The 18273-nt window shown below is 46.4% G+C and overlaps 2 protein-coding genes across 4 annotated transcripts in view; both read left to right on the top strand.

Annotated features, from left to right (window-relative positions):
* LOC144486078 (uncharacterized) overlaps nucleotides 1-16453 on the top strand; it is a 142004-nt gene extending 125551 nt beyond the window's left edge. The window contains exons 14-16 of the mRNA XM_078204191.1: nucleotides 6052-6193; nucleotides 7741-8018; nucleotides 15369-16453. Of these exons, the coding sequence (XP_078060317.1) occupies nucleotides 6052-6193; nucleotides 7741-8018; nucleotides 15369-15608 (660 nt within the window). The 3' untranslated portion in view covers nucleotides 15609-16453. The remainder of the gene's footprint in view (nucleotides 1-6051; nucleotides 6194-7740; nucleotides 8019-15368) is intronic.
* LOC144486077 (uncharacterized) lies at nucleotides 2446-7270 on the top strand. 3 transcript variants are annotated; one of them, XM_078204189.1, is made up of 2 exons: nucleotides 2446-2682; nucleotides 5522-7270. In XM_078204189.1, the coding sequence occupies exon 2, from the start codon at nucleotides 6297-6299 to the stop codon at nucleotides 6828-6830; it is 534 nt and encodes a 177-aa protein (XP_078060315.1). In that variant the 5' UTR covers nucleotides 2446-2682; nucleotides 5522-6296; the 3' UTR covers nucleotides 6831-7270. The 3 variants fall into 3 exon arrangements, with proteins under 3 accessions (XP_078060315.1, XP_078060313.1, XP_078060316.1); XM_078204187.1 differs by having other exon boundaries at nucleotides 2455-2702; nucleotides 5522-7269; XM_078204190.1 differs by lacking the exon at nucleotides 2446-2682 and adding an exon at nucleotides 4626-4743 and having other exon boundaries at nucleotides 5522-7247.
* Nucleotides 16454-18273: the final 1820 nt, after the last annotated feature.

The following is an 18273-nucleotide window of genomic DNA, read 5'->3' as shown; positions in this document are numbered from 1 at the left end:
CTCACACTCAGAGAAGGTGAACGGTCTCTCTCCATTGTGAGTGTGTTGATGTCTCAGCAGGTGGGATGAGTGAGAAAATCCCATTCTGCACTCAGAGCAAGTGAACGGTTTCTCCCCGGTGTGAATGTGCTGGTGTGTTCGCAGGTTGGATGAGCGAGTGAATCCCTTTCCACAGTCAGAGCAGGTGAACGGTCTCTCCCCAGTGTGAACTTGCTGGTGTTTCAGCAGAATACTTGAGGTCTTAAAGCTCTTCTCACATTCAGAACATCTGAAAGGTTTCTTATCCGAGTGAACAAGTTGGTGTGATCTGAGGCTGGTTAAATAAATGAATCCTTTTCCACACAAGGAGCAGGTGAATGACCTCTCTCCAGTGTGAACTCGCTGGTGTTTCTGGAGGCTGGATAACAGAGTGAATCCCTTCCCACACACTGTACATCTGAATGGCCTCTCCTCATTGTGAACTCGCTGGTGTATCAGCAGATCACTTGTGGTTTTATAACTCTTCTCACATTCAGTACATTTGAAAGGTCTGTTATCAGTGTGAACCAGTCGGTGTGTAGCGAGGTGGGATGATCGTGTGAATCCCTTCCCACACACACAGCAGATGAATGGCCTCTCCCCAGTGTGAGTGCGTTCGTGTTCAATGAGGTTCTGTGATCGTTTAAACAGCTTCCCACAATGAGAGCAACTGAACTGTCTCGCAATGTGAACAATCTGGTGCTTGACCAGGTCCTCAGAGCTTTTAGAGTTGTTATCACTGTCAGAGTGGCTAAAAAGCCTCTCTTCAATGTGAACTTGCTGGTGGGTCAGCAGGTGGGATGACTGAATGAATCCCTTCCCGCATACGGAGCAGGTGAATGGTCTCTCCCCAGTGTGACTGCGGCGATGTATTTCCAGCAGCGATGGGTAACTGAATCCCTTCCCACAGTCCCCACATTTCCATGGTTTCTCCATAGTGTAGGTGTCCTTGTGTCTCTCTAGGTTAAACAATCTGTTCAAGCCTTGTCCACACAAAGAACTTGTGTATTATTTCTCAGTAAGGGAATCAAGGGTCATGGGGATAAGGCTGGAAAGTGGAGTTCAGGATTATATCAGATCAGTGAATAGTGGAGCAGACTCAATGGGCCCAATGGCCTAATTCTGCTCCAAGATCTTCTCATCCTTTGGCTCTCTGCTGTGAATAATGACACTTTTTTAAAATCAGGCTGTGTAACTGGTTAAAGCTCTTTCCACAGTCAGTTCACTGGAACACTCTCACTCGGGTGTGTGTGTGTCTCGGTGCTTTTCCAGTCACACTGATGTTTGAAATCTTTCCTCACCGCCAAAACAGAAAAACATTTCTCCTTCCACATTTAAAGGTCAATGATATTCAGGTTCTGATGAATTGAGTGACTCTATCAGCTCTTGATGTGATGTTTGGTTTCAGTTTCCAATCTGCAATTCATCGCCCTCGTGGACCTTGTAAAAGACATTGGCAGAGTCAGTATCATTGTCAGCACAGGATAAAAAGTCATAACAGACAATTCTCATTTCCATGGAATATTCTTTTCTCTCTTGTTTCCGCAATCTTGTGGTCCAATCAAACTTCCATCTCAACTAAACCAGAACTTTGTTTCCAGTGTCTATGAGACACTCTGTACCCTGAGTTGTGGAAGGTATCGAGTGTTGCAGTCGACACTGCACGCTTCTTCTCCAGGACCACACGAGCATGGACAAGACCGTGGGAGAGAGGCCAACAACCTAGTTACCCCATGCTGATCTACAAATCACTGTTTTAACCAGCCCCAAGAGAGCAGGTCCAGGAAAAGGTCCTCTGACCTCCCAAGCCTCCTCCACATGGGAAGCCAATGATTAGGAGCATGGGGCAGAATAGAAGTGTAACTAAAAGTGGAGAAGCAGCTCCTTCAGGGACTGCAACCTCTCACACTGAATATGTACATGGTTCATGGACTCCTGCAAACATCAGCTGCAGGCTGGGAGCGGGTGAAACTGTTTAGACACCTGTTGCCCAGTTTGCTGGGAGGCACGGTGACACAGTGGTTAGACCTGGCTTCAGTTCCCGGATTGGGTCACTGTCTGTGTAGAGTTTGCAGATTATCCCTGTGTCTGTGTGGCTTTCCTTCAGGTGCTCAGGTTTCCTCCCACAGTCCGAAAGATGTGCTGGTTAGGTGCACTGGCCATGCTAAATTCTCTCTCAGTGGACCCGAACAGGCGCCGGAGTGTGGCGACGAGGGGATTTTCACAGTAACTTCATTGTCGTGTCAATATAAACCTACTTCTGACACGAATTGATCTTTCTCTACAGATTCATTATCCTGTCAATGTAAACCTACTTCTGACACGAAAGATCAATGTTAACTCTAATGTGCTGGAAACTAGGACCCGGTGGGAACTGTAAAATCTCAGCCCCGCCCTTACTATTGCGCAACGAAGACCCTGGCGCATGCGCCTCTCGCTGATGCAAGATAGCGGCCGTTAACCTGGACTTGGGCCTCCGGGCGGAAAAAGATCCGGAGCTGCAAACACGGAAGCACAGAGTCTCAATCGGGGTTTGAGGCGTCCACCAGGTGTTTAGAAACTCTCCTTATCCAGAGCCGGCTCCATCGCTCCCTCAGAGTTTCCGCTGCCTTCCCCGTGGCAAAGAGACAAAAAGAGAGACTCACCCCATCGCCATAACTGACGGTGCGCATGCGCCAAATCTGGTAATTCTGCGCCTGCGCGGTGCCTTCCTCAGGTGTAAATAGGGGACATTCACCACCGCGGCGAATGCTGGGTAAACCCTCCGTCATTGAAAGTCGTTATTGTTGACTGGTGATCTTTTTGCTGTGATGTGGAGATTGGGAGGAGGGTCGGAAAAGCTGTGCACAGATCCTTCATTCATCAGAAAGAACAGAAGTGGGAACTGGTGGATAATTTTGATTTATTATTGTCACATGTTATGGTTTACAGTGAAAATTATTATTTCTTGTGAACTGTACAGACAAAGCATTCCATTCATAGAGCAGATAGGAGAGAAGGAAAGAAAAGGGTGCAGAATGTAGTGTTACAGTCATATCTAGGGTGTAGCAAAAGATCAACTTAATATAAGGCAGCTCCATTCAAAATTCTGATGGCAGTAGGGATTAAGCTGTTTTTGAGTCAGTTGGTACCTGATCTCAGACTTTTGTATCCTTTTTCCCAATGGAAGAAGGTGGAAGAGAGTATGTCTGGAAACATAGAAACATAGAAACCCTACAGTGCAGAAGGAGGCCATTCGGCCCATCGAGTCTGCACCGACCACAATCCCACCCAGGCCCTACCCCCACATATTTTACCCGCTAATCCCTCTAACCTACGCATCCCAGGACTCAAAGGGACAATTTTTAACCTGGCCAATCAACCTAACCCGCACATTTGGAGTGTGTGGGGTTCTTATTTGATTTGATTTATTATTGTCACATATATTAGTGGACAGTGAAAAACATTATTCCTTGTGCACTATACAGACAAAGCATACTGTACATAGGGAAGGAAAGGAGAGAGTGCAGAATGTAGTGTTACAGTCACAGTTGGGCTGTAGAGGAAGATCAAGTTAATAAGAAGTAGGTCTATTCAAAAGTCTGATGGCAGCAGGGAAGAAGGTGTTCTTGAATCGGTTGGTACATGATCTCAGACTTTTGTACCTTTTTCTTGGCAGAAGAAGGTTGAAGAGAGTATGTCCGGGGTGTGTGACATTCTCGATTATGTTGGCTGCTTTTCCGAGGCAGCGGGAAGTGTAGATGGAGACAATGGATGGGAGGCTAGTTTGTGTAATGGACTGGGCAAATTCCCCAAAGTTTTCCACAAACAACAGCAAAATCCAACCACTTCAGTCAAATATAAACTCAGAAGCTGGTGTGACTGAGTGAAGTATTTATTTGAGTAACTGTCAGGATTGTTTTCTCATGGATATTCCAAGTCATTTTTAAAATTGTTCAATTGATTCTAGTCGTTGGCTAGACTAGCATTTATTGCCCATCCTTAATTGCCCTTGAAAAGGTGGTGGTGAGCTGCCTTCTTGAATCGCTGCAGTCTATGTGGCGTAGGTACATCCACAGTGTTATTAGGGAGGGAATTCCAGGATTTTGATCCAATGACAGTGAAGGAACAGTGACATATTTCCAAGTCAAGATGCTGAGTGGTTTGGAAGGGGACTTCCAGGTGATGGCTTTCCCATCTGTCCACTGTCCTTGTCCTCCTGGATTGCAGCGGTCATTGGTTTTGTTTCCTTGTTTTCCTTTCATCTGTGGAATTTGCTACCCCAAAGTGCGGTGGATGCTGGGCAGTGAGTAATTTAAGGAGGAGTTGGACAGATTTTTAATTGGTTATGGGTTGAAAGGTTATGGGAGAAGGCAGGAAAATGGGGATGAGAAGCATATCAGCCATGATTGAATGGCGGAGCGGACTCAAGGGGCCGAATGGCCTAATTCTGCTCCTATATCTTGTGAACGTATGAACTTGCAGGTTTCATACAGATTTGCAAATAAACAAAAAATTCTTTGAAAGTGGACATTACTGACAAGACCCAGGTATCTGTAATGAATTACTATAATTACTGTAATGAATTTTATTACTATAAAATGTCACACTATTTGTAACTCCCACAGTTGCGTGGACCTGCAGAGTTTCACTGGCTGTCTTGTCTGGAGACAATACACATCTTTTTAGCCTGTCTTGATGCTCTCTCCACTCACATTGTTTCGTCTCTTAAAGACTTGATTAGTTGTAAGTATTTGCATTCCAACCATTATTCATGTAAATTGAGTCTGTGTCTTTATAAGCTCTGTTTGTGAACAGAATTCCCACTCACCTGAAGAAGGGGCTTGGAGCTCCGAAAGCTTGTGTGGCTTTTGCTACCAAATAAACCTGTTGGACTTTAACCTGGTGTTGTTAAACTTCTTACTGTGTTTACCCCAGTCCAACGCCGGCATCTCCACATCATGAATTACTATCACAGACTATTACTATCATATGTTACCAATCACCAATTGTCCTTTGTGATGGTGATAGTTGGCCTTCTTCTTGAACCTCTGCAGTCCATAGGTGCTCCCACAATGCAAGAGTATTAGAATTTTAACCCAGTCACGTTGAAGGGACAGTGATATTTGTCCAAGTCAGGGAGTTGCGTGGTTTTCCCATGTCCCAGCTGCTCTGGTACTTCCAGGTGGGGAAGATTGTGGGTTTAGGAGATTCTGCCAAAATCCTGGTTGAGTTGCTGATGTATAAAGTCTCTCTCCGTCACCCTCCTCCCGACCTCTCCCTCTTCACGCATAAAGGCTGGATTCTTGTTGTTGGCTCTGAAGAGGTGGAGGGTTCCTTTCCCTCAGTGCATTGGTGAACAGTTTGAGGCTTTGTCACAATCCAGCAGCTTTCATATCCACTATGTCCTAGTCCCAATCCCACAATTTACCAGATTAGTTCAACTCAATTTCACATTTTGTCTTTGTATATTTATGGCTTGTCTCTCATGTTTCCCTCTTTCTGTTTTCAATTCATTTTTCAGGGGATTAGAAGGTGAGGAATTACAGAAAACTGTAAATCAAGGATCACATCAAGATCAGTCAGAGCTTTGATTCATCAGGATCTGAACATCATCGGCCTTTCAACATGGAAGGAAAAAGCACCATTCACAGAGAGGAGAAACCGTACATGTGTTCTGTGTGTGGACAAGGCTTCAACCAATCATCTGGCCTGTAGAGTCACAGGCGCAGTCACACCAGGGAGAGACCGTATAAATGTGGAGACTGTGGGGAAGGATTCAATTATCCAGTTGACCTGGAAAATCACCAACGCACTCACACTGGAGAGAGACCTTTTACCTGCTCTGTGTGTGGGAAGGGATTCACTCAGACAGCTGGCCTGTTGATTCACCAGCGCATTCACAGCAGGGAGAGACAGTTCACCTGCTCCGAATGTGGAAAAGGATTTACTCAGTCATCGGCCCTGCTGATACAGCGACACATTCACACAGGGGAGAGGCCATTCACCTGCCCCGTGTGTGGGAAAGGATTTACAGATTTCTCTGCCCTGCAGAGACACCAGCGAGTTCACACCGACAGGAGAGAGTTTAAATGCACTGAGTGTGGAAAGAGTTTTAAAACTCCACGCACACTGCGGGAGCACCAGTACATTCACACCGGTTCCACACCGTTCAGCTGCTTCCACTGCCAGAGGGGTTCAGGACATCATTTCACCTTGTGGCACATGAGCGCATTCCCGCTGGAGAGAGGCCATTCACCTGCTCTGACTGTGGGAAGGGATTTAACCGATCATCCAACATGCAGAAACACCAACGAGTTCACAGTGAAGAGAGACCGTTTAAATGTCCAGACTGTGGGAAGGGCTATAAAAGTTCTGAGGAACTGCGTCACCATCAACGTATTCACTCTGACGAGAGACCATTCACATGTTCTCACTGCGGGACTGGCTTCAGGCGATCAGGCGACCTCACTGTACACCAGCGAATTCACACTGGGGAGAGGCCGTTCACCTGCCCTGTGTGTGGGAAGAGATTCACTTGTTTATCTTCTCTCACTTCACACCAACTTGTTCACACAAATGAGAGACCGTTCAGATGTTCTGACTGTGGGAAGGGCTTTAAAAGCAGAAAACATCTGCTCGCACACCAGCGAAATGACTCTGAGGAGAGATCGTTCACTTGCACTGAGTGTGGGAAAGGATTCACCCGGTCATCCATTCTGCTGAGACACCAACAAGTTCACAGTGAGGAGAAGCTGTTCACTTGTTCAATGTGTGGAAAGAGATTCACCCAGTCATACAACCTGGTGAGACACCAGCGAGTTCACCAGTGATCACAGGGGTGTGATTCTGCTGTTATTGCTGCTGTTAATTGCATCCCAGACTGAATTATGTTTATACTGATAGTTGGAGTTTTTCTGATGTAAATCAACCCTGTTGGACTCGTAGAATACCCCACAGCATCTCTCATTCATGTGTCAATAAATCTTCACGCCTGCAGACCTTGTTTTAAATTTAAATCACTCAGAAACTGTATTGAACTAAAGATGAACAATAAACAGATCACAGTCCAATCCACCCCTGTGTGAATGTGCCGATGTATCAGCAGGCCGATGACTAAAGTCTGTTTTGTAACTTCAGGATAAGGATGTGAAAGCTCTGAATGTTGGTCCTCTCATCTGTCGGCTGGAGCTATTTGATAGGCAGGATGTTAATAGCTGTAAACTTGTCAGATGTCGAAAGAATTACTATTGGAGTAAACTCACCCATTTATAACCTCAGACTCTGGTCCCTATTGTAATGAACAAGTAACACAGTGGAATAGCGGGATAAATATGTGGGGCTACGAGGATAGGGCCTGGGTAAGATGCTATATTGGAGAGTCGGTGCAGACTCGATGGGCCCTGTACCCTTGTGCATTTACCCTGCTAACCCCCCCTAACCTACACATCTTTGGACGCTAACGGATTATTTGACCTGGCCAATCCACCTAACCTGCACATCTTTGGAATGTAGGAGGAAACGGAAGCACCCAGGGGAAACTCAGACACACGGAGAACGTACACAGAAACCCACTGCTGTCAGGCAGCAGTGCCAACCACTGTTCCACCGTGCAGCCCTTCATCTGCTGCTGAATCCCACATCCACACATTACCGCCAGACTTGACAATTTCAACACATTCCTGACTGGTCTCCCGCATTCTGTAATTTTGAGATAATCCAAAATGTCCCCATGTCTTGCAGACGCTTCCTCCATCTTCACAACCCCCTCTTCCAATTCTGGACCTCTGTGCAGCCCCTTTGCAATTCCTGCAGCATTGCTGGCCTGCGGACTAATGTATGGTTCAATACCCATTCCAGCTGAGGTCGGTGTCGGAGCTGCCTCCTCACCCTGCCCAAGAGTGGATGGTAACGACAGCCTGCTACTGACACAAACTGCCAGGGAAACAGCTCTGGGTGACACATCAGCAGACATTTGGGGTTCCAAATGCTTGAAAAATGTTAACCTGTGTGAAATTGAGGTGTATTCCAGACTAATTTAAATATAGGATGAGTATCATTGCTTATTTAGTCACTGCTATAAACAGCGGAATTTTCACTTTGTAAACCTCAGCTTGAAGGAATAAAGTGAATAAATTGGGATATTAACTTTTACCCTTATCCATCTGAAGCCAATGGACTCCTCTTTCCCCGCCCTGATGTGATACTGAATCTTCTTAGGTTTGAAGAAGAAACTCAACCTCAGAGCACTGGGTGGTACAGTGACACAGTGGTTAGCACTGCTGCCTCACAGCACCAGGGATTTGGATTTGATTCCCAGCTTGGGTCACTGTGTGGAGTTTGCACATTTTCCCCATTCTGTGTGGATTTCCTCCGGGTGCTCCGGTTTCCTCCCACAGTCCAAAGATGTGCTGCTTAGGTTGGCTGGCTTTGCAAAATTGACCCTAGTGTCGGGAGGATTAGCAGGTTAAATATGTTGAGTTACCGGGGTAGGGCCTGGTTGGGATTGTGGTTGGTGCAGACTCGATGGGCTGAATGGCCTTCTTCTGCTCTGTAAGATTCTATGATTCTATGAGTTCACAAAATTAAAGTTAAAAGTTAAATTTATTTATTAGTCGCAAGTAAGGCTTACATTAACACTGCAATGAAGTTACTGTGAAATTCCCCGAGTCGCCACAGTCCGGCACCTGTTCAGGTAAATGCACCTAAACAGCGCATCTTTCAGACTGTGGGAGGAAACCAGAGCACCCGGAGGAAACCCACACAGACACGGGGAGAACGTGCAGACTCCACACAGACAGTGACCCAAGCCAGGAATTGAACCGAGTTCCTGGCACTGTGAGGCAGCAGTGCAGACAGACAGTCAAGAAATCATCAATTCCACTCCCACCCGGAGCTATGGGGATATATTTATACATTATCTCATTTCACAATAAAACACACACACTGAGTTTCTGATTTGCTTCTGTTATTATTTTGGTGCCCAGCAGGTGGTCTCAGTGTGTGTGTGTGCGTGCGCGCGTGAGTGCAGAAAGATAGAAACAAGAAGCAGGAGTAGGCCATTCGGCCCTCCGAGCCTGCCCCACCATTCATTTTGATCATGGCTGATCATCGAATTCAATATCCTGACCCCCCCTTCCTCCCATATCCCTTGATCCCTTTAATCCCATGATCTATATCTAATTACTTCTTGAAATCATATATGCGTGTCTGTGAATGTATTTATGCATCTGTGAGTTTGTCTGTATCTAGAATCATAGACGATTGACTCACCTGATGAAGGAGCAGCGCTCCAAAAGCTCATGATACCAAATAAACCTGTTGGATTTTAACCTGGTGATGTGAGATTTCTAACTAGAATCATAGAATCCAACAGTGGAGAAGGTGGCCATTCGGCCCATCGAGTCTGCATGACCACAATCCTATCCAGGCCCTATCCCCTTAACGCCATGCATTTACCCTAGCTCGTTCCTCTGACAGTAAGGGGCAATTTAGCATAGCCAATCCACATAATCCACCCATCTTTGGACTGTGGGAGGAAACTGGAGCATCCAGAGGGAACCCACGCAGACACGAGGAGAATGTGCAAACTCAACAAATAAACTCAACAGTGACCCAAAACTTGAATCGAACCCGGGTCCCTGGTGCTGTGGGGCAGCGGTGCTAACCACTATGCCACAATGCAGTAATCCAGGGGAACGGGATTAATTGTTGGATTACACAGTGATATGTTACAGAGCAGAAATCCAGGAGAACTGGATTAATTGTTCGATTACACAGTGATATGTTACAGAGTCTTAAAATCTGAAATAAAACAGTCAATACCACAAATAGTCAACAGGCCCAGCAGCTTCTATGGAGGTAAAAACAGAGTGAAACATCCATATGAATGAGGAGCAGCAGTGGACCATTGGGCCCCTCTACTCCAGCATTTGACAAGATCCCGACTGATCTGATTGTGGCCAGAACTCCATTTTTCTGTCTCCCCCCTCTCCCCCCCGCCCCTCCGAATGCCCCCCCCCCCGCCCCCCGCACCCCCCCCCCCCACCCCCAAATCCTCTGACTCTTGTCAATCAATAATCCATTTATTCAGCCTTAAAAATATTCAATGACTCTGTTTCCACTGCTCTCTGGGGAAGAGAATTCCACAGACCAAAGACCCTCTGAGAGAGAGTGAAAAATCTCGTTTTCTCTGTCATTAACGTTTCAAGCGCTCTCCAGAGCCACACAGGGAAAATCAGGATAAAAGCAAATTACAGTGAATGGTGGAATCTGAAACCAAAAGAGAAAATGCTGGAAAATCTCAGCAGGTCTGGCAGCATCTGTGAGGGGAGAAAAGTGCTGACGTTTCGAGTCCAGATGACCCTTTGTCAAAGACTGACCTCTGAAGAATTGAGAGAGGGAGGTGGAGGAGACAAAATGAAAGATCTGCAAACTGACAAAATGTTTCACGGCCCAAGACCAAAGCGAGTGGTAATGGGACAAGTAAAGACACAAAAGATGTTCTGGATGAGGTGTGAATAGCCGGTGAGCGATAGTCTGAATGTAAAGTAAACAAGAGGGAAATGAGGTGAAAAAAGCAGCAACGAAACACAGATCACAATGGGGGCAGAGATTGAGGTGTAAAATTGTTGAGCTCAGTTTTGTTCTGAAGGCTGTAAAGTGTCTCTTTCAGGTGCGAGAAATAATAATATATTTCCCAGTTCCGATAACAGGTCACATTCAGTCTGTTTCTCTCTCCACAGAGGCTGCCTGACTTGTTGAGTATTTCCAGCCAAAAGAGAAAACGCTGGAAAATCTCAGCAGGTCTGGCAGCATCTGTAAGGAGACAAAAAGAGCTGAGGTTTCGAGTCCAGGTGACCCTTTTGACAAAAGCAGCAATTTGCTTTCATTCATGAGTATTTCCAGCGTTTTCCGTTTGATGTCAACCAGAGAATGTGTAAGAATTGTCACACCTGGAACAGATGTCTCTTACTCAGGACACCCCAGCTCGGGTCTGGGGGGGGGGGGGGGAGGGGGGGTCGGGGTGGGTGGGTAACGTTCACAATTTTATATTTGTGTCTGGTGTGAATAATACCTTAGATTAAACGGAGAAGTTTTTTAAACTGAGGAGAGTAACTGCATTTGGGCGCTGACTTTAAACAACGTTAACAAGCCAGGGCTGCTGGAGAAACATTTTGGGATTTGTGAGCAGTCAGTTCCGGCTGGTTTGAAGTGAAATCCTGTCGGTGCTGCGGCAAATCTGAACTCAAACCAGACAAACTGGAACCGCTGGGTTAGAGATTCCGGGTGTTGGGATGTGGAGGCTGGGGGAGGGGGAGATGGCGCTAAAACTCTGAGCCTGAGTTTCGAGCGGGATGTGAGCGGGATAAAGGGAAGGAATGACAGTTAATGTGGGAGTCAGGGACAATAGCAGAAGGTGGGAAGCTCTGGAAAGGAGCACGGAGGGTAAAGGCCATCAAAGAATGCTTGTTTAAACGAAGATAAAAGCAAAATACTGCGGATGCTGGAATCTGAAACAGAAAATGCTGGAAAATCTCAGCAGGTCTGACAGCATCTGTGATCACAGATGCGATCAGACCTGCTGAGGTTTTCCAGCACTTTCTGTTTTTGATTAACTGAAGGTTCAGCAGGGAAAGAAGCAGCGAACTGAACACACTGAACCCAGGGGGAGGGGGTGACCCAGGATAAGCTCAGTGAGGCTCTGCAATGTCCATCAACACATCAAGAAGTTTAACAACACCAGGTTAAAGTCCAACAGGTTTATTTGGTAGCAAAAGCCATACAAGCTTTCGAAGCTCTAAGCCCCTTCTTCACTCACCTGTGTTTACCCCAGTCCAACGCCGGCATCTCCACATCATCAACACATCCACATTGAGAGCTGAGAGCGCCAAGGGGGAGGGGAAGGAGAAACTATTTGGGACACAGCAGGAGGTCACCCCTCCTCCCACTCTGTCGTTCGACATCCCTCCCACACCTGGGCAGGGTTGGCTCAAGGTGCAGGAAGCTGCAAGCTGAGAGGCTGAGCTGTGAACTGGGCAGGGTTGGGGGTTTGAGTGACAGTCCTGGGGCTATATCAGGACAGGAACTGCCACAGATTCCCTCTTTTTCCTGGGACGTTTCACTGGAGCTGTGTTGGTGAGTGTTTGTAATCTCTGTCTCACTGTCTCGGTAATGGGGGTGGGTTGTAGATTGCTGTGAGTGTTAGACTAAATAACCTCTCCTCATGCTGCCAGTTCCAGTCTGCAGACTCCATTTCTCAGTCCAGTCTGCTGCTCTGTCTCTGTCTCTCTGTACTTTGCTGCAGAGCTCCACATTCTGAGCAACATCCAGCCCATTGTTATCACCCGAAATTTGCGGCAAACTCCCTTCACTGTGGCACAGCGGTTAGCACTGCTGCCTCATTGAGTCTGGGTTCGATTCCAGCGGTGGGTGACTGTCTCTGTGGAGTTTGCACAGTAAGAAGTCTCAGAACACCAGGTTAAAGTCCAATAAGTTTATTTGGAATCAAAGCAAATTACTGCGGATGCTGGAATTTGAAACTATGTTCTGTGGAACATCGTTTCCTCACTTGTTCCTGTGCAGCAGTAAATCCTCATCCTGAACACTTTCCCTCCTCCCTGTCCTGCAACCAACTCCCACACTGACCAACCAGCTCATATTTCAATGGATTGTCCCGTGTTTGACTCCACTGTGCCAGGCTGCATGGCGTATGGGCGCTGTTTCACCCATAAGATGGGTGTGTGCAGCACCCTCTTCCAACTGTTCTGGCTGCCAACCAGCCCGTGCCCACCCTCGCAGTTCCAGCAGCACCGCACACAATACTGCTCACCTGCTCCGACAGACTCATGAAGGATGTCCTTTCATTTTCTCTGAGAGAGTTGGTCAGCCTGGCAAACCCAGTGTGAAATATCTTCACAAATCTTTTCTCCCACCCTCTATTCTGGCTGGGTTCAGTTCTCTTTTGTACAGAGTGAAAATAAAATCAATTATTTTCTCTCCTGGTCACTGCAGGGAGCTGCAGCTTCTTATTGGGAGTGTTGGGGTCTCCAGCGGGTGTTTGTGAATCCTCCCCGCCCACCTCCCAGGGTTTCCTTCCTTCCCAGAGATCAGAGTCCTCATTGATTTGAGGCCAAAGTGTAACCTGTTATTTATTGTCCCCCTCCCCCATCCTCTGATGTGAACCATCCTCCAGTGGCTGAGCCAGGATGGGGCCGTTAACCTGGGCCTGTTCCCGGGAGGGAGGGAGGGAGAAGCCCCGCAGCTGCAAACCAGGGAGCTGACAATGATTCTGAAGGGTTTGCGGATCCACAAAGTGTTTCCAAATCCTCCCAGCCACCGCCTAACGCTGACTCCGCTTCTCCGGGACAAACAAGCGCCAAGGACAGCAATGACACTGCGCATGCTCCACATCACAATGCCCCGGGACTGATTGACGGCAGCTCCGGACTAATAGGAAGAGGGGGCGGGGCTGGAGGACCGAGCGGGAGCGGCTGGTCCTCCAACCAATCGGAGTGAATGAGGGGCGGGACCTGAAGCATGCGCAGTGCGGGTAATGGCGACGGACGGTTTAGAAAATTGAACACCAACGATCTCCCTCTGTTAAGACCCGGGAATGAAGCCCAGCAGGACCCGAGAATGGAGCCCAGCAGGACCCGAGGACCCATCAGCCCACAGCTCCAACAGTTTGCTGAGGACCACTTCCCTGGGAATTGTGCTTTTTCAGAGTTCATCCCACACTTCTGTTTTCTGATTTCCAGCTGTTTCTGAGTTTTAACTGTATCTCTATTGTGAACACCGAGGCAAAATACTTGTTCAATTCATCTCCCAGCTCCTTATTTTTCATCATCAATTCCTGGACTCACTTTCTATTAGACAGTTAAGAAATGAGGTGGAGCAAGTGACTGAAGTGTCAGTCAGGGAGCACGATTGGGAGCACCAATAGTTTCAAAATAGTTCTGGAAAAAGATAGGACAGGTCCACAGGTCAAGGCCCTAAACTGGAGCAGGGCCACTTTTGTGGGCATTAGGCAGGATCGAGCAGATGTCGATTGGGTGAGTTTGTTTGAAGGGAAAGGAATGACTGGCAAATGGGAGGTTTTAAAAGTGTGATATCAAGAATCCAGGGGCAGTATATTCCTGTTAAGATGCAGGGAAAGAATGGCAAATTTAAGGATCTCTGGCAGACAAGGGACATTGAGGCTCTGGTCAGGTAAAAGAAGGAAGCATACATTGGGTTTAGGAAATCGGGGACAAGTGAATCACTCTGACTATAAAAAGTGTAAGAAAATACTGAGGAGGGAAATCAGGAGGACAAAAAGAGGGTATGATATGGATCTGGCAGGTAAGATTAAAGAAAATTCCAAGAGGTTCTATAGATATATTAAGAGTAAAAGGGTGGCTAGAGAGAGAATAGATCCCCTTAAAAATCAGTATGGCCATCTGTGTGTGGAGCCACAGGAGATGGGTGAGATTTTTAATGAATACTTCTCCTCTGTGTTTACTGCGGAGAGCACCATGGGTGCGAAAGAAATAAGGGAAACAAGTGGTGATGTCTTGGGCACACGCATGTTACTTGGGAGGAGGTATCTGCAGCCTTATAAAAGCAAATTACTGCGGATGCTGGAATCTGAAACCAAGAGAGAAAATGCTGGAAAATGTCAGCAGGTCTGGCAGCATCTGTAAGGAGAGAAAAGAGCTGATGTTTCTTGTCTAGACGACCCTTTGTCAAAGCTCTGAAACATCAGTTCTTTTCTCTCCATACAGATGCTGCCAGACCTGCTGAGAATGGGGAGAGAGTGTGTGGGATGGAGATTTCCAGCTTTTGGGGAATGAGAGAGGAAAGAATGTTCCATAGAAATTGTCTGTTCTGAATTTCTATCCTGTACTGACACTGATGACTTTTGTAAACTCATTTTACAGGATATTGAAAGAGGAATCACAGGCTGAAATCTCAAACGTCACGTCTAGACGCGACAGAATCATATTCCTTGGGACCTCAATATCATCAGACTTTGAATCCAGAAGGAGAAATGATTGTCCAGTCTGTCAATTTGAAAAGATTTGAAATGTCAGTGTGAGTGAAAAAGCATCGACACACTGCCACACTCGAGTGAGTGTGTTCCAATGCACTGACTAAAGAGCTTAAACCAATTACACAGTCTGAATAAATATCACACCATTCACAGCGGGTAGAGACTGTAATCTTGTTCTGTGTGTGGACGAAGTTTCAACTAATTGTCCACCCAAGAGAGAGGTAAGGACACCTGCACCATGGAGAAACCATGGAAATGTGTGGACTGTGGGAAGGGATACAGATACCCATGTCTGCTGGCAGCTCATTGGCGCAGCCACACTGGGGAGAGGCCATTCACCTGCTCCCAGTGTGGGAAGGGATTCACTCAGTTATCCAGCCTGCAGACACACCAGCGAATTCACACTGGGGAGAGGCCGTTCACCTGCTCCCAGTGTGGGAAGGGATTCACTCAGTCATCCGACCTGCGGGCACACCAGCGAGTTCACACTGGGGAGAAACCATTCACCTGCTCTCAGTGTGGGAAGGGATTCAGAGTTTCATCCCACCTGCTGAGACACCAGCAAGTTCACGAGTGATTCCAGGGGTTGGATTCTGCTGTTCTTGTTTCTGCTCTCAGTTGCATCCAGGACTGCATTTTGTTCATTCTCACAGTTGGTCAATGGGGAGGGTCAGAGGGTTTCTTTCTGCTGGACTGGCCGGTCTCAGCCTCCAGTGGGCTGATGCTCTTTCAGTCTTGTTGCGAATACCTGGTTTCAAATTTCACAAGGATCACAGAGTGACAGGATGTGAGGAAGGTCAGAGATATTTAGTCAGCATTTCTGTTTGAAACCCCCCAATGCCCGTCCAATTTCCTTTGTAATTGTTTGTTGTCTCCACTTCCTCCTCCCTCATAGGCAGCGAGTTCCAGGTCATTACCATTCACTGCTTCAAAATATTCTTCCTCACATCCGCCCCCCCTCCCCTCCACGCCTCTGATCCAGAACCTTAAATCTGTGTCCCCCTCGTCCTTGTCTCATCAACTAATGGGAACAGCTTTTCTTTGTCCACCTTATCTAAACCTGTCAGAAGCTTGTCCACCTCTATCAAATCTCCCCTCAACCTCCTTTGCTCCAAGGAGAACAACCCCAGCCTGACATCGACAATAAAGAACAAACTAACAGAATGTGTTAATACCTGAAATCAAATGGGAATGTTTAATTTCTGTTTTAAAGATATTGTGAATATATTGTCCTGGACAATAAAGAAATTGGAATAACTCACCTTGCGAGTGGTTGAATGGAATATATCAATCTGGTATCCACCTACAGTCTAGTGAAAGTCTGGAATGGGATGGGATGAATAAGTTGATCACTTTCTCTGGGAGATATTTACAACTTTGTCCATGAACTTTGTTTGAAAGCCCGGCCACTACATGAAATATCAGCACCATAACAGGGGGAGATAAGAAAGACAGACACTCACTTTGATCTTTTCATCAGCACATCTGAAAGTTAAGAATGTGTGACATGATTTTGGGATACCGGAGTGAGTGTGCAGATGTGATGTGTTACATGTGAAAAATAGCAAGCCTAAATCCATGGTGAGATGGAGTGAAGAGCGGGTCCCAAACACACACAGCTACTTGAGACACAGCAGGAGATGAAATGGTTCATGTGGCCAGGGCATTGAGACAACATTGTGACATCATCAAGGCACTGACACATACTCCAGAGAAACTGAGTTCAAAACAATCAGGATCCAATTAAACACACTGCACATGGACACACAGTGAAGAAAGTTAAAGTAAAATGGATAATATTATAGATTGGGACAATTAAGGGCTTGGGGGAAATAACACAGTAAGAACTGTCCACAACTTAGATAGGGGTAAAGAGAGAGCTGGAGAATCTTTTACATCCATGCTTGATCTGTTGCTTGAAGCATCTGTCCTTATGTACAAGTAACCTAGAACTCACGGTGCTCCTTCAGGAGTAGGAAAGATCAAGTAGATGTTACCCCAGGCGGGGCCAGAACTGGACAATAACGGATTGAAATTGAGTGAGGGGTCAGAGAGAGAGTTCTCCCCCCTCAAGGTGTGGACTGTAAGAATCCTGGGGGACCCCCTACTTTGGGTTTTCTTGCTAATTAGTGAATATTAAATTAAATTCTATGACTGGCTGTGCATTGATTTTGAATTTGATTGTGACACTTCTCCTGTTTTTATTCCTGTTGTGATTACGCTCTGGGTAAGGATGGTTGACAGGTGACAGGATGGGAAATTGTGGTTTGGATCTTCATTAACCAAATGTTTTATTGATCCGAAAGGTGTAAAAGGGGTCAAACTTCAGCAGAAATCCAGCAGAGCTGAGAACAGACGACTTGCTGTGTGGGAACAGGGAGATAAACAGCTCCCAGAGGACAGAGAAAACAGGAGTGCCTTGAATCCTGGATGACACCTGGGTGTCACGAACACCATGTTTTCACTGCTTGGCATGGGAATGCTGACTCCCTGTACCAGGGACGGAGCGTGGGAAGACAATTGTTTGAGAGTTTGACATGGCTTGGGCAGGTACAGATGGTTCAATGACAGGTTTTGTAATTGATCCGTTCACGTGTTAGCTGAGCAATGATTGGGTTAAATCAGTCTCCATAGACTTTGTGATGTAAAAAAGTATAAGAAGGGATTCCCCGAGCACAGAGATTTGTCGAGGTTTTACATATTGCATTGACTGGTGCCATGGCATCTGGGGCAGAGCAGGGAGCATTTCCGTGGAGATGCTGCTTCTACCCAGAGTGTAATGGTAATGCTGCTGCACTTTGATACGACTGCTCAGACATTAGCCTGTGTCGGCTCTTATTGATACTGAATAAAATCTAACCACTGTCACCAATAAGGGTTATCACTGGGAATCATTTCAGAGTTTGGGAAAAGGGGAGAAAGGGTTAATTGACTCCCTGAACTCCATTTTCTAACATCGCTGAGTCAAAAATAAAATCCCATCTCCCCCTCTGGTTCCTTTGCCAATTACCTTAGAGGGACTCACTTTCTGTTAAAGAGCCTGCCAACCCCTCCCACCCACTTTCCCTAAAGTGCATCAATCTCATCAGGAAATGTCCAGAAAAATCAAATATTTTTACTGATAAAAGTTTATTAATGAAACAGAACATGGTTAAAACAAACAGAAAATGACTTGAGGATCAAAGACAACCAGAGTAAAGGATGTTCACAATGTTCTGGACACAAATGGTTTCTCTTCAGCT

This window comes from Mustelus asterias, unplaced genomic scaffold, assembly GCF_964213995.1.
Source record: "Mustelus asterias unplaced genomic scaffold, sMusAst1.hap1.1 HAP1_SCAFFOLD_285, whole genome shotgun sequence".
NCBI classification, from domain to species: Eukaryota; Metazoa; Chordata; class Chondrichthyes; order Carcharhiniformes; family Triakidae; genus Mustelus; species Mustelus asterias.
Note: the sequence above shows the minus strand (reverse complement) of the source record. Positions and strands in the feature narration are given on the sequence as shown.